The 24147-nt window shown below is 38.7% G+C and overlaps 1 protein-coding gene across 3 annotated transcripts in view; it reads left to right on the forward strand.

The window, feature by feature from the left end:
• Positions 1–24147, forward strand: part of NCOA2 (nuclear receptor coactivator 2) — a 251838-nt gene that overhangs the window by 187986 nt on the left and 39705 nt on the right. For all 3 annotated transcript variants that reach the window (XM_074944251.1, XM_074944252.1, XM_074944253.1), the window contains 7 exons: positions 1236–1339; positions 5411–5588; positions 7180–7365; positions 8350–8451; positions 8540–8680; positions 12047–12194; positions 14404–15673. In XM_074944251.1, the coding sequence (XP_074800352.1) occupies positions 1236–1339; positions 5411–5588; positions 7180–7365; positions 8350–8451; positions 8540–8680; positions 12047–12194; positions 14404–15673 (2129 nt within the window). The remainder of the gene's footprint in view (positions 1–1235; positions 1340–5410; positions 5589–7179; positions 7366–8349; positions 8452–8539; positions 8681–12046; positions 12195–14403; positions 15674–24147) is intronic.

The following is a 24147-nucleotide window of genomic DNA, read 5'->3' on the forward strand; positions in this document are numbered from 1 at the left end:
AAGTACAAACTTTTGTTGAAGTACAACAAGTTCAACCTGTTTCTGTTTATCCCTAATTGTAAAAGTTACCTGTTTTCTCACATTTTTAGCAAAATTAGCTTCCTTTTCATGGAGAACATGTGTTTTTAAACATTTTTATTCAGATTTTCTGATATGTAGCAATAGACTAAATATTACACCATTTCCTTTGAATAGTGAATCCACGCATTTTTAGGAGTCTGTTGTCACTCTTGGTTACTTTTTAGATCTTGTGTTTTATTGGGCGGTCACTAAAAATGTATTTGAATTGAAGACTATTAACATAATGCAGTGATCAGATGTTGCATTAATTTTAGGTAGCATTTTTTCCTGCTAATGTTCCCATTTAAACTCCAAGACAAAAATTAAAAAAAGATACAGAATAATTAATATGGATTGGCATGATTGAGAGTGCAGATTTGCTAAATTTAATTTGATTTATAAGATATTTTGAGGCAAAATTCTGGTTTGGATGTTTAATCAGTACTGCAGCATGGAGCACGAACAAGGGTGCAAATTGTTCAGATCCGTACAATTGAAACATTAGCACAGGTGGTGGTATGCTCCCAGAAAGTTATTTTTGTTTGCTTCTGTTGTTTATCATTTAATTTTCATGCAGCGCTCTTGAAATTGTATCTATTTTATGTGCATATTGGTAAATATGCATAAGTGACAGTGGGGAAAAACACTATAGTGAGAATAATATAATGTGAATTTAAAATGATAAACAATAATAATTGTGTGGTGTGGAAATGGGAGTGCAAAAACTCTTTCACTTATGCGTGAACTCCGGATCAGTCTAATGTTGTTAGCTTCTGGTGTTGTTTTTTTTTAAATGTAGTGCTCACGAAAAGATAGTGCAAGGATAACGAGACAGGTGCTTTGCCAGGTCTTCCAGTCAGCTGTCCACCTCTTTATAAGCAAAGAGTGCCTGTCATGCCAGACAGTGTGTATGTGCTCTGTAATTTAGTCAATTAAATGCTAGGGACCAGGATGAAACCACTATTTCATTGCTATCCTAAAGAAGGATTTGAGCCTACAGTTCCAGAGTTGAAAAGTTAACCCACTTGCTTCCCCATATCACGATGGAGGTTTCTTTAATCTCAGTCGTAGTGGTTTGCTTGGTATCTGTCACAAACTACTGTGGACTTGAAAAATGATAATACCTTTTTAAGAGCTCTGTTCTGTCATTTAATGCATAGTTCTCTTTAATGCAGAAAAAGCAGCAGCGGCCAATGAAGATGAAGTACAAAAAGCGGATGTATCATCTACAGGTCAGAGTGTCATCGACAAGGATGCACTTGGACCAATGATGCTTGAGGTAAGTGCTCAACGTTTTCTTTACATTGGAGTTAATTCTGCTACATATAATATCAAGATGAATGTCATGGAGTGAAAAAATCAAATTGGAACTCACTCTTAAAGGCATGATCAAATGTTATCACTTCGATAAAACAGGCATCTTTGCTACTTAGGATGCCATTCCGTATCACAAATACAGGGCATGCTGCTGATCCTATTGAATTTAATTCAGTGACAAAACATTGATTCCCAGGGGAGCAGGTTTAGAACAGTAGCATCATATTATATATTTAACCACTGTAGTCATGGATATTTCTTGAGTTCCATTTTATGAAATGTCCTAATTTTGTGTGCCATTCTGAAATATGGAGATTTGGTAAACTCATTCGTATGCTCTCATTGACTTACAACACATATACATGTGGATTGGGTGGGGGAGTATTTCTCTAAAATTATGCGTCATTGCTACACGTTTTAATTACTTTTGCCATTTCTGCATAGGTAACATGCTTGTTTCACCTCCTGATTACAAAAACACACATCTATGGGAATTCTTCAGGATAAATCTTTTGATTAGCTTCGCAAAGAATTCTGCATGACTTTAACTGTGTGACTTCCATTGATATCAGAAGAGGCTGAATAGTTGAAACCTTAACTCTTAAAACACCCTTGATACCGTTGTTATCTATAGCGCATACATGTCATCTAGGACGCTAACATATTTAACTACTGTCATTTACTCTCTGTCACTGATGTTTTATCTGTTTAAGTTCTGTTACAAACACTTAATACCCATTCTGACAGTGATCTTTATCTGTAGGGAGGAATAAATGTTGGTTTAGACAAAACTAAACAAAAAGCCCTGAGTCTAGCTAGAGGAACCAAGTTCGACAGATATATAAATTACCCCATTATTCCCAAAATGTAGCATCAGCCAAACTATAAACCCTAATAAATATACCAATGATAAATATTTGAATTACTTTACATGACTCATTAGATAAAAACACAGAAATCTGACACTGTTTCCTGAGCTGTATATGGAATTAGGGCACTGAAAAATTCACAACTACCAGGCAGAGCACTAGATAGGTTAGACAGATTAGACAGACTGAAGAAGTTGTCCCCTGAATAACTAGTGCATTACACTCATTAGATGAAAACTTTAATTAATATTTATTACACTTGCTCACTGAACTGAATGTTGCTGTTTTTGCTAACAAGCAAAGTTAAACCTCAGAGCTCATACATGGCAGTGTAGTAATTCCAGTCTTCATGTAAATGTTAATTGATCATAAAGATGTGATTTAATCACACACACGAAATTTAAGGCTAAAAAATTATCCCTATCTCACCCTATTGTGCTTAGCTATTGCAGCACGCAGGGTATTTAAAATCACAGGTTATACCCTCGTGTTACTTTGTTAGGATTTAATTTATTTTTCTCCTCTACCGTGAAACCATTCTGCATTGACCATAAAAAATTAAGAAATGATATTAATAAACTCAAGCCTTTGCGCAACAGATACTTAAAAGGTCGCAAAGTTATTATGCATTCTCTGCGAAAAGACCACAGATGTATTCTGTGTATCTTTATCTTTGTAAGGAAATGCAATTAAGTGTTTTCATCTCTTTAAAAGTCTCATAGGCTTGATGAGTCCACTTTTTTTCTCTTTATGAAGTAAGGAAAATAATGGCAAAGCCAACTGACTGCATATTAGTTATCTGATTTAGAAATGTAATTCTCTTTTCTATTAAACAGTTTAATTGGAGGGGTGTCCTCATACTTGCAAGTGTTTCCTGTTGAAGAAAGTAAATAGAATTCATCATCATTTGCTAGTTCTGAGGGGATTTTCACAAATTTCCTGTTTAAGGCAGGGGAGTGTGTGCGCAAAAGAGAGTGAGACAATAGTCCACAGCAACCCAAAGAACAAAACTTTGTTTTCTTTTCCAATATGTCCTCTAAAAGAATTTCTGTTCTCTTATTCTCTCTGCCAACCTCGTTGCCCCTGTCAGAGCAAGAGCCCTGAAGGGAGGGGTGCAAGATTACGTTATTGTTCCAACAGTCTGTCATGGTGCAGTATATCTGGGGAAGAGATAAGAAATCAGCATTACAAAGTAGAAACCTCTATAAGTTTTAAATAATTTGATGCCATAAGCTGGTTTGACAGTCTAGCAGTTACCCTAAAAGTAAACTGATTTGCCTTTTGCTTCTGAACATTAGGAGATGAGAACGCTATAGATAGGCCATAATCACTACATGGACTCATGCTACTACTTACCGATCCCTCTAGTCAGCTCAAGAAATAGCAGTGAAGAAGCTGTCTGGAGTGCTCTCCCACCAAGGAGGTTGCTATAATAGGAGGCTTTAGGTTGTGGACCATATAAGTTGAGGGGAGTCACTGAGATGCTAAAGACCCTGTTAGACATCTACCTGCAATTTGTGTCTTTGAAAGTCTCCCCATCGTGCATAGATACAAAAAGACATTGATCTGCACCAGAGATGTCAATAGGAGATTTGCCATTAGAATTGGGGCCTAAATAAATTAAAACTTTTTAAAAGGTATAGTTTACAAATAAATAAGTATGCAACTGTTATGAAAATATATAGAAAAGAGGCAAGCCATCACAAATAGGCAAGGGTTAAAATAATTAGAAACAGAAAAGGCAGTGTACACAATGCAAAAACAAACAGACAAAGCATAAGGATTAAAAATTCTGACAATTGACAGAACAAACAAGCACCTAAAATATCTACATTCAAAAGCAGTGAGATGATAAATGTGTGTATATATGTATATATCTTACTTTTATTATATATAATTTAAAAAGGGAATAAACAAGACATTTGCCAGTCATTATCTTGAATGCTCTGCTTGTATGTTTTGCCTTCTTTTGCCCATCTTCTGGGGGGGGGGTTTCTGTGTTTTTATATTGTATGCGCTCTGGGGCCTGAATTGTGTCTTTGTATACAGTATATCTGTGCAACATCAAGCATATTGTGGGCACTACTGTAATATAAATAATAAAACAAGCGATTTCCTTTTGATATGCAATAGGGTCCATGGCCAGATTTTTTACATATATTTTTAAAATATGGACCTGCTAACAGCTCAGTGCTGTGTTGTATTTGTAATACACATCGACAACCTAGGTATGCTACGAAGGCATATTAAAGATATTACAGGTTGTGTATTATAGAAGATTTAGCCATTCTGTCACGTGCCAATGTACAGTGCTGTGACAACTCCTCCTTGTGCTGTATTTAGGCTTATCAGTAGTGTGGATCCACTAACTTTTATTTTTAAAAAATCATGGGTAACCCTGTTGTCCTGTCAGTGGTTTGTTCCTCTGATTATAGGTACAAAATTACCTTCTTGCATTTCCAAATCAAAATGGAAGTTAAACATTTTTTTTTCAGAGTAGCCTTCTGAAGAGTCAGTATATCAGGCAAAGTGGCAGAAGGTTCATGTGGGCTGAGCTGGCAATTGAATGCTTGAATCCAATGGATTTGATGGTTTGAATTTAAATCTTTGTCCCCGGTCTGTGTACATGTCATAAAATTAAACAGAAAGGAAGGCTCTGAGTTATTCCTAGGCATTTATGCACAATCATGCTTGCATCATAAGAACAGTCATTGCTAGGCAACAAACTAATGCTTTTATCTTTGCATGAGAACTTACTGAGACTGAACTTCTGTTTTCTCCTGGTTAGGGGAGAAACAAAAATATAATATTCAGCATACGTTTTAAAAGGAAGTCAGCAAATAGTTTTTAAAAAGTCCAGTAACTTGGCTGTCACAGTAGACTTTCAAAAATACATTTTTTTTCTTTCTGTCTTTATGTACTGGTTTCACAACACTGTTGATATGAAATCTACATCTTTCAACCCTTTTCAGTTTGTTAGTATTATATCTTGAGTAGAATTTGATCCACTACATGGAACTTCATATTCTTCTCATCATTCAGTACAAGCTAGCTGGGGGAGAAGGGAGGGGAAGAAGAGACATCTGTCCTCTAAAAGAGGTTATTGTTTCCTTATATCTTTTGTTAATCAGATTATGGCTTTTCTCTTCATGTTTTTCTTCTAGGCCCTAGATGGGTTCTTCTTTGTAGTGAACCTGGAAGGTAACATTGTGTTTGTTTCTGAGAATGTGACACAATACCTAAGGTACAACCAAGAAGAGCTGATGAACACAAGTGTATACAGCATCCTGCATGTAGGGGACCACAATGAATTTGTCAGAAACCTGCTGCCAAAATCTTTAGGTATATTCATTTCCCACAAAAATTTGCCATTGCTCATTTATATTTATCTTTGGTTTCTTAAGTCAGTGTTTTCATTGCTTCACTTAATAGCATTCAGTTACTTTAGTTAAAGTCCATGTCAGATGTACTGTGTTTATTGTCAGTATGCCTAAAGGCTGTGTAACAAATGATTGTTTCTCAAAACCAGCCTCTTTTTGTCTCTTCTTTCGGGTTTCAGTTTTTGTTCAAAGCTGCTCATAGTAACTGGCTGATGTATGACTGACATTGCTGCAAGGTCTTTACAGTGAATCCTTACAAACACAGATAACATTATCTGTGTGAGTTTTCCCCCACTTCCCACATGTAAACTGGTTATTCTAAGAAATGATTCATAACTACAAGGAAGAGAGGACATTTTACAACATAAGGACAGAAATTGCCTTGTCGTTAGATGTTTTATTTCATTCTTATTTTTATTTCCCCAGATGTTTATCCCGTTTCTTTTTAAGAACTGTTTGTATTGCTATGTTCATTTATACTTTATTTCTGCTTATTTCTTATATCTTACCTTTTTTGGTATTACCTTTTTTGCATGTACATTTGTTCACAATAGTTTGAACAGTATTATGTCATTTCTGTTCATTGAAACATTGTTATATGTCAGTGAGATCGTCATAACTTCTTTTAAAAAATAAATATTAAAGAATAGAAAATTATGAAGCATTTTTGAATGGCTAAGAAATGTAAGTCACTGAATTGTTCTTATCAGCCTCTCCTGTACATTTTCCATTTATTTATTACTTTTTACAAATAGCTGAGCAGGACTGTGCATGGTATTCTAAATATGGCCTCATTAGTACCTTATGCACTGTTAGAATAATTTGCTCTGACTTTTGTTCAGTACCTATATTTATGCATCCAAGGATTTTGTTTCCTTTTTTACTTCTCTTAAGCACTCTGGAAAAGGTTTTAGTTTTATCCACTATTGGACCCAGGTCATCCTCCTACGGTGTTCTACATCGTAGCTGAGGGTACTTATTTTAATTTGTCTCTAGCCTCCTTGCCTCACGTTTATGTACGCTGCATGTTAACTCTTTATCTGCCAGCGTTCCTACTCTGTGCAATACATTTTGAATGATATTGCCCTTCTCTTTTGTATTAACCAACGCACTCCCAGATTTGTATTGGCAAACACATTACTTTACTGCACACACTTTCTTCCAGGCTGTTGGAAGATAGAGTTAACATAATCTGTCCAGTACTGATGGCAGTGTTAGACAGTTGATCAGGGTGCTCCATCTCTTTTTTGGGTGCAGGTATTTAGAACTTTGTACCGCCTTTCTGTTTGTTCTCTTTTTAAGCTGCTTAAAGAAGGAAAGACAAGGTGGCTGAACAAACTAGGGACTGTGATCCATTTAAGTGACGAGGATGAAATTACTTTGCACCAGCCGGATAGGACTCTAATATCAAAATTGTATTGTTTATTAAACGAGTGTTTCCCCCAGTTTATAAAGCACCATAATTAATTCTCTTTTTACATGTGAACTTTGGATGCTGGTAGGAATGACTACTTCTGAGACTAATCTTATTATATGAACTTTGCTTTGCTCAGTGAATGGGGGACCTTGGTCTGGTGAAGCCCCTAGGCGCAACAGCCATACTTTTAATTGTCGGATGCTGGTAAAACCTTTAACTGATGCTGAAGAAGGCCCTGATAACCAGGAAGCACATCAGAAGTATGAAACTATGCAGTGCTTTGCTGTTTCTCAACCAAAGTCCATCAAGGAAGATGGTGAAGGTAAATGGTGCATACTTTTATTTTGCTTATTTTAATGGTGTCTTGACCTTCTCCTTCCAGGCTTACCCCCAAAATTATAGATCAGTAACTGTGGTGAAATCAAGATAAAGTGGTTTCTCCAAAGCAGGGAACAGAAGATATGCAAGCTTTCCCTTTTCCTTTAAACTGTGTAACTTTCCTCTTAATTTGCATTGCATAGGCTGGCCTGCACACAATTTGTTCAGACACACCAATATAAATTTGGAGTAACTTCATGTATTTCATGCACTGGACTTACATCATTGTAATTGTAAGAGGAATTTGGCCCATTGACAGCAAAATTTTGTTAGGCAATTTTTGAGTTATCAGAATGTGAAGACTATTGTGGTTCAGCATTTCCTTCATTATTTACTCCATCAGTAAAAAAAATTTTCAGATGCATATTGAGCACTCAGAGTGGCTAATTGTAAAATTTTCTCCTCAAGAAGCACAAGTACTCTAGACATGTTTGAAGGAATGTGGTTTGGAAATTGCAAAGTTACATAAATGTTCAAGAATTGTGTTCTCTATACGTGCAATATGTTGTTTTCTGTTAAATATTTTCTAACCTGTGCAGCTACAGCTAAAAACATACACATGCAAATAAATGTAACAGTTTATTGCATGTGCTATCAGTTATGAGCATAGGCTCTTCTCAAGACTAAGAAAATGTAAGAGAGGAATCTACCTGAATGTAATGTTATGGCTGATATAGGGTAATATCCACAAAGGAATCCTCTCAGAGATTTTCTTGCAGAAAACCCTCCCAGTCTGTGACTTTCAGTATAGGCGAGGACAACATAGACCATATCAATGCTATCCATCTCTTGCTTTCATGAGTACTAAACCTATTAGGTTTAACCCAAAAATGTAACGAAAGACTTATATTTCTTTTAAAAAAATAATCTTTCCCTGCATTGGTTTCCCTGCTTAAGAAAATACTGACGTAATATTGTTTCATTTAAGATTTGCAGTCTTGCTTGATTTGTGTGGCAAGAAGAATTCCAATGAAGGAAAGGCCAGTTCCTCCCTCATCAGAGAGCTTTTCTACTCGCCAGGATCTGCAAGGTATTGTGAAAACAGAGTTTTGGGAGGTTGGGGTTTTTTGGTTTGTGTTTTTTAAGAGAATCACTAACAACTGTTTTATTTAACCCAGGCAAGATAACTTCACTAGACACTAGCACCATGCGAGCAGCCATGAAACCTGGCTGGGAGGATTTGGTGAGAAGATGCATTCAAAGATTCCATGCACAGCATGAGGGAGAGATATCTTTTGCCAAGAGGCATCATCAGGAAGGTTAGGTTTATATTTCAGTGTTTTCTGTATTTAAACTGTGTGTTTGTTGCTTTGGGGATTGGTCATGCTCTCTTTACATTACATCCACATGGGACGATTAAGGGATGTTGAAAGCCTCCCTCTAAACCAATATCTCCAATGAACAGTAAAGAAAACTTATCTCTGGGGAGATCTTGCACCACTTTTCTGTCTCAACCTTACCATTCTTGTTAGTACTCTGACACATTAAAGGGGTGCTTTGTGATATGCTTGTAACTCATCAGCCATCTGTGCTTAAATGTTCAAATCATTGCAGCTGTCTTAGAGAGGGTTACCGAAAACTTTCATTACACAATATTTCACCATACTATCAACATACACGTTACAGTGCACTGAGATCATTCAAGGCTCTAATTCTACTTCTCTACAACAAATGGATATTCACTATCAAAATTCACTACAAGAAAACTTTGCTGTGACCTGTTGAAGCTGCAGCACTGATGGCTAGTGTAAGCTGTAGCATGTTGTACTACATTGAAGGCAGCCCACCAGCTGGTAGGTATTCTAGAACACTGCCCTAGCAGTTAAGAACATAGATAACAAGGGAGGTAGGGTGCAGGATAGTGGAAGGTAATGGAAGGTCTCCCATGGTGTGTGTTAGGGTGAGGTGATTTAATTTTTTTATTCAGACATCATCTATACTAGCTCTAACCGTGAGCTAAATACTGATTACTTATGCTGACTAGCTGATTGTGGAGCAAAGTACTCCCACATGTAAGGTCATCAGAATCTGGCTTCAAATTTGTTGAACAAGATTTAAACATAGCCTATACTTATATAACAGTCTGCATGGCCACATAGACAGCAGGCATGTTGTTTCACAAAGCTGTGACCTGATGAAATCTATAGAGTCACAGCTTTGCCGAAGTTTGGGGACGGAGCAAAAGAGGGCATATCTGGAAAACACTCAGACCAGATACAACTTTGGGTCATTGTCAGAAAACAGGAACTATGGATATAGAATCAAAAATGAAAGTCTTTCAAACTGATTCTCAGTGACAAATGCAAAGTGTGGCTGGTTTGGTTGAAATGTGCTCTCTTTTTATTGGCTGAAGTGAGAAACAAGGCATTTCCGGAAGAAGACTACGGAAACATTCTTGTTTGCTTAAAGCATTAGTTCAAAAAATGATTTAAGTAGCGATTTCACATCTATCCTGCTGGCATGAAGTGTTGGAATTTCCTGATGCGGTGTGTGCCTGTGCTGCTAAGGCTGAGAGCACTGAACTTTGTGGTGTCCAAAGGTTAAATTTAAACAATGACATATCTTGCAGTGAAATTCTGCTTTGCATTGTTTCATAGTTGTTGGTTTTTGTTTTTCTTTACATTTTTACTCTGCCAAAGCTCTTCTGGTTGTCTAACTTGTGTTTCCTGTTTTCTCACTGCCAAAATAATCCTTTCAAACCTTGCAGCACACTATGTAAGAACAGTGTGGGGGCAGGGAAGGAAACCAATCATACCAGTATTACAAGTGTGAAGAAACTCTTCTAGCACGGTATAAGGGAGTAATAAAGCCACACTTGGAAAACTGTGCTTGGTGCTAATCGTTTCTTTATGACAGGGAAAATTAAAAAGCACGCAAAAAGAAAACAGCAATTCAGGGATTGGAAGATACTATTAATAATAATAAAAATACACAGAAAACGTGTGTGTGTGTGTGTGAGAGAGAGAGAGAGAGGAAATTAAAGAGACGCTGTCAGGATTTAGTTCCAAAATCTAGTCTAGTTGCTGTTTAGCTAATATGTTTGATGGTACCTGATACAGAAACTTTTTTTTTTTAATTCCTGGGGAAATAATCAGAGAGGGGAAGGCATTTAAACATTCCCGATAACATTTGCTACTGAAGCATAACAGCTTTGAGATTGTGCATGAAAATCAGAAATTGAGAGTGGTTGATCTAGTTACACTATATAAGGGCAAAAATGTAAGTGAACAGCATCAATGCTTAGATTTTGCTTTTTTAAAAAATATTTCAATTTTAATTAGAGATGGGTCACAAGTAGAGACTGGGAGCCACAAAGCTGAATTTGGTGACATTCGGATCTAGATCCAAACGTAAGAGCCCTGGTATACCTCTATGTAATAGATCAAACCAAAATCCTGAATCCAAACAACCCCAACATTGGGAAAGTGTGTCTTAGACTCATCTCTAATTTTAAAAAGCATTTTAATAACTTGTATAAGAAGTTTCATCATGTGTTTTTGGGGTTTTTTAATATTTGCTTTTTTATCATAGAATATCAGGGTTGGAAGGGACCTCAGGAGGTCATCTAGTCCAACCCCCCTGCTCAAAGCAGGACCAATCCCCAACTAAATCATCCCAGCCAGGGCTTTGTCAAGCCTGACCTTAAAAACTTCTAAGGAAGGAGATTCCACCACCTCCCTAGGTAACGCATTCCAGTGTTTCACCACCCTCCTAGTGAAAAAGTTTTTCCTAATATCCAACCTAAACCTCCCCCACTGCAACTTGAGACCATTACTCCTTGTTCTGTCATCTGCTACCACTGAGAACAGTCTAGATCCATCCTCTTTGGAACCCCCTTTCAGGTAGTTGAAAGCAGCTACCAAATCCCCCCTCATTCTTCTCTTCCACAGACTAAACAATCCCAGTTCCCTCAGCCTCTCCTCATAAGTCATGTGTTCCAGTCCCCTAATCATTTTTGTTGCCCTCCGCTGGACTCTTTCCAATTTTTCCACATCCAGATAAGTGTCCCTTTTAGAGATGCTTTTGCATTTTTTTAAGGGAACAGAGAGGATAGCTGTTACAGGCTATTGGAACAAGGAACAAAAGAAAAGGTGGACTTATGATAACTAAAGGGCTAGACAGCAATGACATTTACATAAGATGTCTTCATGGGGAATAGGTGATATGCATGGGCGAAAAATTCTAAGAGCAGCAAAAGGAATTAGACAAACATTTAAAGAAAAGATATTGCATGTCTGCTAACTCAAAGGAGGAATTGGCTTCTGGGCCTCTCCTCCACTGAAATGCATTGTGTTCCCAAGTTCTAATTTTATTGCTTTTGTGGATTCTCTCTCTCAGGTATATTGCAGATTTGTTATTTCAACTGCCCTCTTGATGTGATCGCTCTACAGCACATGCTCGTTCCTTTACTGTATATACTTTACATCATGCACCTCAGTGTTTAAAATCTTCAAAACATCGTGTTTTCTTTAACAGCCCTTACTTCTTGTGTAAAGTGAATCACACAACTCCTGTTGCGCCATGAGGATGCACCCAAGCAGCCATTACTGATGGATTTAGGTTTTATATGTGTAATCTACTTATATTATGGTTCCTCATTAATTGTGTTGTTTGCTTATTTACAGTGCTGAGGCAGGGACTAGCATTCAGTTCTGTCTATCGATTTTCCTTGTCTGATGGCACTATAGTTGCTGCCCAAACGAAGAGCAAGCTCATCCGTTCTCAGACTACTAGTGAACCTCAGCTTGTAATATCCTTGCATATGCTTCACAGGTAATATTTGTTATTTTTAATAAGCCTTTTTCCTTACTTCCCCACCCTGGGCACAGACATAGTGAGGGTACAGAATTGTATTGTACAGATTGTTTAGACTGATTGACATTTCAGCTGGTCTACCACTGGTACCATTAAAGCAAAATAAAAGTTGTTTAGATCAGCTCTTACAGCAGTAACAGACTGTGCTCAATGGCTAGGCAAATAGCATGCTGGATTTTCGCCTCTAGGACTCTTATTAAATATCACAAAATCTATCTTGAGCTCATGCTTTTAATTTTAGTATTTTAGTTCCTTGTGCATTTTGCGTGATAGAAACCAGAAATTTGGCTTGCCTTGCTTTGCCATGACACAACTACCTGTTAAAAACATCAGAGGTAAATTCCTATAGTTCTGGGTGTGTCATGGTCCTGGGCATAGCTGTGTGTGAAAGACTGCCGTGTGACTACTAGAGCATGCTTTGGGCGCACAAAATATGTCACTTTGCAAGACTGGCAATCACATCACCTGATCATGTTGGTGCTTGGAGTAATGATTTCACAACCGTACACTCTGATGCAAAATACATTAATATATGGCACCCTAATTCGAGAGCATTGCCTCCAAAAAGTAAGAGACAAGTCAACAGTATTGAATTCAAGAGTAAATAATCACTGACCCTATCACTTCAAAAATAAATTATGAATTAGGTCATTAAAGGTTCTTGTATATTGTGTCATATTCCATGTACAACTGTTACTCAGGGTTTTTCATTACTATGCTGTTTCACTGCATATCTACGTTACTACGTGTTTAGGGAGAAAAATACACCTATAAATCTAATTCAGACTGAAACAATTTTACAGCAATTATGGATTTTGGAATTGCACTCACCTCACTGAAAGCTGCTATTTAACAACTTGAAACGTGTTTTGTTTGGATTAGTATTTCATGAGTGTCTGCCAAAGTTGTAAATTAAAGAAGAATTGTCAGGTCAAAAATTATACATTTTGGTAGAGCAAGATGCATTTTAAATATACTTTCAATTTTTACTATTTATGTTGTTTACTTCCACTTAGCTAATAAAAATAGCTAAGAGTTGGTTTGTAGTCAGCTTCTCTTCCTGGTTCTCATGCGCTAGCACTGCAAGGTTTGAATGTTTGGCTGAAGTTCTTCACTGCACAAATGCTGCAAAGGAATGTTTAAATCCAAACAAAAATGCTTATATGTTCAACTAAAAAGTCCATGAACACACTTCCATTAATATTTGTTCTTGAAAACCCAGGTGGGTTTTGTTGTTGTTGTTTTTTGCTGTTTTTTTTCCCCCTCCGAATCTAGATTTTTGATCTAAACTACCTGACAGTGTCCCTTTAAAGCTCTGAGAACTTGAAAAAATGTCTGATTTAACAAGCTTAATTTTTACAACAGAAGCATAAAAACCTTGCATTCTCACAGAATATAATTAAAGTCTACATTTTACTTAGATGTTCTTTAAAGAGCTTTTTCCAAGTTTCCTTCCTCTCTGTCTGCTGCTTTTTTCTACCCTCTTCTGTGATATGAGTTTCACCTTGCACATGAAAAATCTGTCCAGAACCAGAATGGTGGCACACTCGTCTCATTCTGAACTTTTTCCAGTAGTTTTCTTGGCTCCCATGTTTGGAGCAGCTTAGACATTTCTGGCAGCTCAGTGATGTGACTTTTTAAACTTGCTTTTCATTGGGAGCCTACCGGGCAAACACCACAGAAGCTCCAAGCCTATGGCAGGGCTTCTTCACAGACGTTCAAAATTCTGGTGAACATCTGGCCACAGCTGTCCTATAAATCTGTATTTATAGGACATTTTTTTTAAGGAGGTAAAATTAAGAAGTTGAAACCTCCCTCAGTTATGGAAGGTAACTCATTCTGTATGGAGGGAAGAGATATATTGGGTATACAGAGAGATTGTAATTGTAACCTATCTACTGTTTGTAATTTAAGTGAAGTGTATTTTTTTTTCTTTTAAACTACAGATGTATTAATAAGCTACTGAAAAACTGTAGGTGTTCATTGAAAACTGTGCATGTGTAGCCATGCTGGTAATTGCAGATGGCTTTTGTCAGAAGCAATATCTTGATTTTTAATTGCAGGTCTGCTCTCATATTTTTAAAAGAGACTTTAAAATGTAATTGGAACTTGTAAGATCTCTTTCGTTTTAGCTAATAGACTGTTGTTTTTTCCCTTCATGGTACAGAGAGCAAAATGTCTGTGGAATGAATCAGGATTTGACTGGACAAGCAATGGGGAAGACATTGAACCCAATTAGCTCCAGCAGCCCTGCCCATCAGGCCATGTGCAGTGGGAACCCAGGTCAGGATATGACCATCAGTAGCAATATAAATTTTGCCATAAATGGCCCAAAGGAACAAATGGGCATGCCAGCAGGCAGGTTTAGTGGTTCAGGGGGAATGAACCATGTGTCAAGCATACAAGCATCCACTCCTCAGGGTAGTAACTATGCACTAAAAATGAATAGTCCCTCACAAAGCAGCCCTGGTATGAACCCAGGGCAGCCAAACTCTATGCTTTCCCCAAGGCATCGTGTGAGTCCTGGAGTGGCAGGAAGTCCTCGAATTCCACCCAGTCAGTTTTCCCCTGCAGGAAGCTTGCATTCACCCGTGGGAGTTTGCAGCAGCACAGGAAATAGCCATAGTTACACCAACAGTTCCCTAAATGCACTTCAAGCCCTCAGTGAGGGTCATGGAGTTTCTCTAGGGTCATCGTTGGCTTCACCTGACCTAAAAATGGGTAATTTACAAAATTCCCCTGTTACTATGAATCCTCCCCAGCTGAGCAAAATGGGAAGCCTGGACTCTAAAGACTGTTTTGGACTTTACGGGGAGCAATCAGAAGGTACAACTGGACAAACAGAGAGCAGTTGCCATTCAGGAGAACAGAAAGACAGTAATGATAACAATGTGCCCCAGGTTATCAGTGGTGAGCGGCCTGATGGACAGAACAGACTGCATGATGGCAAAAGCCAGACAAAGCTCTTACAGCTGCTGACCACCAAATCTGATCAGATGGAGCCTTCACCCTTGTCAACTTCTATGGGAGACGCTAACAAGGACTCCACCGGAGGCTTATCTGGTTCTGGTTCAGCACATGGAACCTCGCTCAAGGAGAAGCATAAAATTTTGCACAGACTCTTGCAGGACAGCAGTTCTCCTGTAGACTTGGCTAAGCTTACAGCAGAGGCCACAGGCAAAGAGCTGAACCAGGAGTCCAATAGCACAGCTCCTGGTTCAGAGGTGACTGTTAAACAGGAACCAGTGAGTCCCAAGAAGAAAGAAAATGCACTACTTCGTTACTTGCTAGATAAAGATGATACTAAAGATATTGGTTTACCGGACGTAACCCCAAAACTGGAGCGGTTGGACAGTAAAACAGACCCTTCCAGTAGCACAAAGTTAATAGCTATGAAGACAGAAAAGGAGGAGATAAACTTTGAGCCTAATGAACAGGTAAGAAGTCTCTTGGATAAATTTGATAATTCATTCTTACAAGGGTGATGTTTCTGTGTAAATCAGATGTTCTAATCTAGCATTTCTTTCCTCTCCACCCTTTCCATAGCTCCATTGAGAGTGTGACTCTTGACAGTGTTAGTAGATTAGTAGGTAAAGCATTTTTTCCCCAAGTTCCAGTCTTGGCTCCAAATGGTGGTATTTACCAGAATGGGTTAGTAGGTTGTGATCATCATTCTTCTAGGGAGAACAGACCGGTGGTGTGAATGTGGCTGGAGAACAGGAGTGACCATTCAAAAGTCAACATTTGCAAACACTGACCACATACTGATAGCTAAGGTGCTCTAATACCTAAAGCGCTCTGCAGAAATAATGACACTGCACTAAAAAGGTATCTCATCTATACTTAGAATAGGGGGAAGCTGTGGTACCTTGGGTTAATTCTTAGCACATGCTTATTTATACTTCTCACATCTGGAATGAATGCTTTCCCAAAGATGTGTTTGCAGGACTGATTCAGACTTTGCCTTGCTGTTGCTTATACTGAATGTGACCTGTAGATGAGACACAAAACAAAAGGACTTTCCTTGTTCAACCCCATTAGTTTTTAACTCATAAAGCTCTAAAATTCAACCACCAGTTCCTTTCTTAGTTTCTCAGGGCACTGAGAAATGTCTTCCTGGGTATGCACAGCACTAGCACAGAAATGGGCCCGATCCTGCTCATGGTTTTTAAGTGCTACTCAGTCCGAATAAAAATCCCTGGGAGTAAATTAGATGGGTCTGTACAAAACAGAAGTATACACTTGATTGGCTTCTGTTCGTGGTTCACTTCCCAGAAATATCCTGTACGGTAGCAGCAGTGGCAGTCAGAATCATTCTGTTTTCACTGTTCCGTGGAAATAATGACACTGCACAAAAAGTAAACCCCTTTAACATGTTTTATTTATTTATTTTTTAAATGGGTTATTGCGATAACAGCTCTGTCACAGGGCATTTCCTGGGGAATTAATGACTAGCTGGGGTTAATGATCCATAGCGTCAACCTGTGCCATCAACTCTCCCAGCTGGTCATTAATCCCTTGGCAATGCTTTGTGTCTTAATCCTTACTTTGTAAATCATGATCAGTTAAGAAATTATGTAGACCTTCATGACTCTCAAGCCCATGTCTTTTTCCTTTTTTATTGTGCATTTTTAATTTGATTCTTAGGTGTGGGTTTGCTTGATGGTTTGCTTGTTTGCTTGCTTGTTTTTGTGGGGAATTCTATTCTACCATTTCCCCTTCCCCCCCCCCGATTTTGGGGGATAGACCACATGTCCTAAGCCCTAAACCACTGCACACCATCTGCTGTGTCAGCAGATTCTAACCAATAGGCAGTTCTAGAGAGAAGGTAATAATCATGGAACACAGCATCCAAACATGCTATTACAGCAGGGCACCATCCCACTGTTCGGAGCACATACAAGTAAGCATTTTCTAAGCCGCCTTTATTTCTTTTGGTTGGATAACTCTTGACAGCTGCTACCATCCCTGAGGGGCAACTATAATTTTTCAATCCTTCGTACCCTTCAGGAGGGAAACTGAGCCAAATTATACTAATTTCCTTAGTGATTAATCCTCGGGCCTGGATGTTAATACAGTTCTCTATACAGCTAATATTCTGTAATGCCTTAAATATAGCTAGAGTGGGAGCAATCGGATTCTAAATGAGAACTTAATACTTCATTAGGTTAGAAAAATCATGGATGTACAGAATGTTAAAACCCAACTGACAACAATAAACCATTTCAAATGTACCGAATCAAATTCTGTTCTTAGTTATCCCAGTGGAAATCTGGTGTTATTCACCGAGGTCACTAGAATTATGTCAGATTTACACTGGGATGTAAGGAAGAACTCAGTTTGGCCTTCCAAGTTTCAACTAGCATGAGAATATACAACCTGGTAGTCGCTAGAAGAATTATTTCAGTGTTTATGCCTGGTGCTCTTAAAAGAGGCAGTTGGTTACTTTCATGGTTCCCAGTTGCTGTCCTTTCCACTAATTAAAATTTCAGTTTCATATTCAATGGTGAATGCATATATTTTGTGGAGAGGGAATTGCTTAGAGACTTGTGCTACGTATCTGTCCACTAAATTTAAATATGTAAGTATACTAACTTTTAGTGAAGAAGTTTGTTTCAGTATTGCCAATCCCAAGCGTTCAAAAATATGTCAAGGCCCAAAAATTCATGAGACTTTTAAAAATAATAAATTTTGGATTTTTTTTTTTAGCCTTTTGGTTTTTCAGTCCACAGTATTCATGTTTTCAAGCTCTTCTCCACAGCCATAGGAGCTAGACACGTCTTTTTTTAAAAAAATAATAGTGAAAGCAGAGACTCTCAGTCACATGACTACCAGAGCTGAGGCTGTAAGAAAAACACCAAATGTTGCAAGACTCACGAAAAAATCATGAGCTAGCAATACTGAAGTTTAGCTGAGTGGCAAATAAGGAGATGTGAAAAATATCCTAAATGGCAGTAGTTGTTTTGTAAGAATGCTGAATCTCCGAAGATAATTCTTTTTAAAAGATCATTTCAAAACCTTATTTAAGACTCTGTGAAACCTTGACTAGAATAACCAAGAGAAATCCAGCATTGAGTAGGAAAGGAAGTGGTGATGAGTTTAGAATAATGTAAGCATTTATCTAACTGCAAGCCAGTACCCTATATAAATAACCACTTTACCCAATTTATAAAATCACTGAAAATATTTTAGCATCAAAAACTTTTCAGCTTTGGAAAACAGTTTCTCACAGGAAACACTCACTACCTAAATTTAGATCAAAGCTGGAACTATTTAATACAAGACTAGGACACAGACTCTTGTTCTAAATTCTTCCATCCTCCTGTGTCGTTTCCCTCCCCCTCTTCTTCCTCCTTTATATGAAAACTAGCTTTGTGCTCCTGTTACCTACTGTGCAGGTTTGTTTGACTTTCCCCCCAAAGGGATGGTGTATTTTTAAATTATTCATTTCAGTGTGCTGTGTCACAGGAAGTTTTAAAGCAACCCCATAATGGAGTGGTTTCTGGGTAAGGGGGAGTCTTTGTGTTCTGAAGCAAAAAGAGCCGTTACTTTTCTCCTTTTATTTTTGGTGTAACACTTTCTGAACAGGAAATGCTTTGAAGTGTACCACCGTACTAAAAATAGCATTCTTCTAGGTAGTGTGTTTAAACATATACTTCTACTGAGCCCAGCAACTGACAGGAAACCTTTCTCAAATAGTGGAGAATATTTCAAGTGTCTTTTTTACCATTTTTCCCCCTCAGTGTGATGATGATTATCTTAGCCATACGCTATTAAGTGGCCTGCAATTCCAGTTTAAGCAATTATGGGAGGTGAGTGAGAAAAGAAGACTTGTTTTCTAAAACAAAAGGTTTTCATAAGGCATCATTTATTGTTACTGAGTAGCATTAGGTGTTCAGACAGTTCTGTTGTTTCTGTTACTAGGTAAAACACAGACTGCTCCAAATCTAGAGCAATGTAGACAGAAAATATCCTGGCAGTTCTAGAAGCTGTAGAGTATATCCATATAGGTGATCTAAGGTTTAAAACTATACAAATGTCAAAATATGAACAGTTTTCCATGAAAATGAAAACAGAATGTAACTAGAAATGTTGTACTTTAGATATATGAGCAATATTTCAATAATCCATGATAAAAAAAAGAAACAGTTTGATAAGATATATTTACTAGGACTGAAATAATTTATTAAAGATTTTGGTTATATCATAAATATTACTACATTTTTCAACATCTAGGTGTTTGTTTCATATTTACCTTTTTGAGTCCCTCAAATAATCTGAGGACAATGTTTAAAATGCTACAAAGGAGTTAAGATAGTTGCTAATTACATCTATGTGTGTGTGACTAAAACTGCTCATTACAAATCTTTGATGAGCCCCTAAAAAACAAGGTTGTCAGATAATTCCTATTTGCTATTGTAACTAAATATGCAAATATGCACAGATCTTCAAATATTGTTTTAAGACTTAGTGTCCTTCAGTAACAGTTGACTTTTTCAATATGCACAGGGTACTTTGCATTTATAAAATACCTTTCATGATATACCCTCAAAGTGCTTTGAAAAGAAGAAAATGAGGCACGCAGGAGTGAAGTGGCTTATCCAAAGTCCCAAAGTAAACCGCTGGCATACATTGTAGGAAATAGAACGCAGCTCACCTGATTTGTAGTCCCCTCTTTTAACCAGTGGGCCACATTGTCTCTCCCTCACTGCACATACTAATCAGCCAAAATAACTTGTCTCTCTTTTTAGATAAAAAGAAAAAAGAAAAGGAGTACTTGTGGCACCTTAGAGACTAACCAGTTTATTTGAGCATGAGCTTTCGTGAGCTACAGCTCACTTCATCGGATGCATAGCATATCGTGGAAACTGCAGAAGACATTATATACACACAGAGACCATGAAACAAAACTTCCTCCCACCCCACTGTCCTGCTGCTAACAGCTTATCTAAAGTGATCATCAAGGAAGGCCATTTCCAGCACAAATCCAGGTTTTCTCACCCTTCCCCCCCCCCCCCCCACACACACACAGACACACATACAAACTCACTCTCCTGCTGGTAATAGCCCATCCCTCTTTGAAACCTCTCTTTATAATGCGCATGATAATCAAGGTGGGTCATTTCCAGCACTAATCCAGGTTTTCTCACCACCACCACCCCCCCCCCACACACACACACACACCCCTCCAAAAACCACACACACAAACTCACTCTCCTGCTGGCAATAGCTCATCTTACAATGTGCACAGCAATAATCCAAGTTTAACCAGAACGTCTTGGGGGGGGGGGGTTTGTAGGAAAAAAACAAGGGGAGATAGGCTACCTTGCATAATGACTTAGCCACTCCCAGTCTCTATTCAAGCCCAAATTAATAGTATCCAATTTGCAAATGAATTCCAATTCAGCAGTTTCTCGCTGGAGTCTGGATTTGAAGTTTTTTTGCTTTAAGATAGCGACCCTCATGTCTGTGATTGCGTGACCAGAGAGATTGAAGTGTTCTCCGACTGGTTTATGAATGTTATAATTCTTAACGTCTGATTTGTGTCCATTTATTCTTTTACGTAGAGACTGTCCAGTTTGACCAATGTACATGGCAGAGGGGCATTGCTGGCACATGATGGCATATATCACATTGGTGGATGTGCAGGTGAACGAGCCGCTGATAGTGTGGCTGATGTTGTTAGGCCCTGTGATGGTGTTCCCTGAATAGATATGTGGGCACAGTTGGCAACGGGCTTTGTTGCAAGGATAGGTTCCTGGGTTAGTGGTTCTGTTGTGTGGTATGTGGTTGTTGGTGAGTATTCGCTTCAGGTTGGGGGGCTGTCTGTAGGCAAGGACTGGCCTTTCTCCCAAGATTTGTGAGAGTGTTGGGTCATCCTTCAGGATAGGTTGTAGATCCTTAATAATGCGTTGGAGGGGTTTTAGTTGGGGGCTGAAGGTGACGGCTAGTGGCGTTCTGTTATTTTCTTTGTTAGGCCTGTCCTGTAGTAGGTGACTTCTGGGAACTCTTCTGGCTCTATCAATCTGTTTCTCAAATAAACTGGTTAGTCTCTAAGGTGCCACAAGTACTCCTTTTCTTTTTTCTTTTTACGAATACAGACTAACACGGCTGTTACTCTGAAACCTGTCTTTTTAGATAGATATTGTACTTGTGTAGTCTCCATCACTCGTATCAGGAAACTTCATAAACATTGACAAATTGATCATCACAAGGCACAGGAAATGAGCCCAAAGCTTACGAGTCCCAATCCTCTTCCTTAACCAAAACCATCTTTTCACCTCTTGGCTGCAACTATTGAAAAACATTTTGCTTCAGTTTCAAACTTTTAAATCTTTAAAGGGGAGCCTGTCCTCTCTGAAACCTATTACTTACAGCTTTGAAAACCTATTTCCAGCCTTACTTAAGGTCATCCTTCTGGTAGGATGTGAATTATAAGAGATTAGGTTAAAAAGATTAACATGCCACCATGAGAAAGACAGAAGACAACAAACCTGACATAGGATTTAACGGTTAGGGACAAGTGGTGCCAAGGCTACGTTGTTGTGATCCTGTCACAATGCGGAGACCCAGGCACAGCATCAGTATGGAAGAATGTGTTACTGTTTTTTCTGTGATCTGAGAAAACCCTCAATGAAACATAAATATCTTCAATGGCAGCGTGCATGCTTCCCTTCCCGCTTGGCCCTGCAGTTGTCATTATAGGCCTATGACCTAGTCTGTTCCTATAGAAAGGATTGTGTTGCCACAAATTTTACATTGTTACATCATGGCAGTCCCAGAGGATCAAAAGATGGAGGAGATAGAATGTGAGGGACCCAAATATTTAATTTATCAAGCAGTGACTTTTGTGAGTAGGAAATGAGGTTAAAGATAAAAGAAAAAGATACAGTAAATACTGTACATGTAAAGCTTTTAGTCTTAACCCTTAGAATTCTGACAAGCCCAGAGGTGTTTTACATCTTCTGGAGCTTGTCTACATGGGACAGACAGGAAACTTAAGACAAATTAACTCATGAACATTAACTTCATAGCATAATTAAAGTGCATTAAACCTCTGTGTGGATGCTGTCATTCAGAAGTAAAGTGGCCATAGTTTTCTGTAGTTTGAGGAGATTTAAGATCATCTGAACGAGAGCATCATATGAGGTATTTCCGGTAGAGATAAGGAAATGTCATTATACAAGGCACTGGTGAGACCTCATCTGGAATACTGTGTGCAATTCTGGTTTCCCATATTTAAGAAAGATGAATTCAAACTGGAACAGGTGCAGAGAAGGGCAACTAGAATGATCCGAGGAATGGAAAACCTACCTTATGAGAGGAGACTCGGAGAGCTTGGCTTGTTTAGCCTAATCAAAAGATGCCTGAGGGAAGATATGATTGCTGTCTATAAATATATCAGAGGGCTAAGCATCAGGGAGGGAGAGGAGTTAAGCACCAGTGTGGACACTAGAATAAATGGATATAGACTGGCCATCAGCAGATGTAGGCTTGAAATTAGTTGAAGATTTCTAACTATCAGAGAAGTGAAGTTCTGGAACAGCCTTCCAAGGGGAGCAGTGGGGACAAAAAACTTAACTGGCTTCAAGACTGAGCTTGATAAGTTTATGGAGGGGTTGATCTGATGAGACTGCGTACAATGGTATGCTAGCAGCAAATATCTCCAGTGGCCTGTGATGGGACATTAGATGGGGAGGGCTCTGAGTTACTATAGAGAATTCTTTCCCAAGTTTCTGGCTGGGGGGTCTTGCCCACATGCTCAGGGTCTAACTGATCACCATATTTGAGGTCAGAAATGAATTTTCCCCTGGGTCAGATTGGCAGAGACCCTGTGTTGTTTTTTTTTTTTTACCTTCCTCTGCAGCATGGGGCACGGGTCACTTGCAGTTGTAAATTGTGGATTCTCTGTAACTTGAAGTCTTTAACTCATGATTTGAGGACTTCAGTAGCTCAGGCAGCGGTTAGAGGTCTATTACAGGAGTGGGTGGATGAGGTTCTGTGGCCTGCAATATGCAGGAGGTCAGTCAGATGATCATGATGGTCCCTTCTGGCCTTAAAGTCTATGAGTCTGAGGTTAAAATGTGCTCTAACTTATGCCTATAACGTCACAGCTTTAGTTAATTCATGTTAACTTTCCTGAGTGTCCCCATATGGACAAGCCCCGGGGACTCACCAGGTTCCTGTCTTGCTGGGAAAGATGCTGGGGAATGCTGTGTAGGAAAGGAAAGGACTTGAGTTAGGACTCCTGGGCAGGGTCAATCCCACCCCTAGTCCAGTTTACCTTCCTACTCTGCTCTGCTTACCCGCTGCTAGACCCTTGCTTCCCTGTGACCGGGTGGGGATTTCCTGATAGAGCTCAGAAGCATCTCTGTTCTAAAGTATAAGGCAACGAAAGAAGTCTGGCTGTTGAGGATCAGGCAGACTCCTGCATGGGCTGGAGGCAGGATCGAAGCGTTGTATTCCAGAGTTTAGAGAGTGTAGAAATGCAGAAGGGAAGTGGTGCTGCTGGCAGAAGGAAGGGTGAGAGAGAGAACAGAGAGAGTCAAGTTTGCCTTCATTTTATGAGTGTATGCATCCTTAGGTGTAAGTTTGTTACAGTAATGAATGAGAACACCCCTAAATCATCCCCCGCCACGGATTCTCCCTCCTTCCCAACCTCACTCCCCAGTCATTTGCCTTCTCTGTGTCTTTTAACTTATAACCTGTTTGGGACAGAGACTTTTTATTTTTGTATGTTGTACAGCAATGAGCATGTTGTCTATACTAAACAAATAATTAATAAATAGTTATCTTTATGGTTTTAAGGAACAGTATGTTTTAAAGTTCCTCCCAGCATGAAAACCCCAATTTTTAAAAAAGGCCCCCACTGACTGCTTTCGCATGATGGTGGGGGAAATATGATATTGGC

This window comes from Natator depressus, chromosome 2 (assembly GCF_965152275.1).
Source record: "Natator depressus isolate rNatDep1 chromosome 2, rNatDep2.hap1, whole genome shotgun sequence".
Taxonomy (NCBI): Eukaryota; Metazoa; Chordata; order Testudines; family Cheloniidae; genus Natator; species Natator depressus.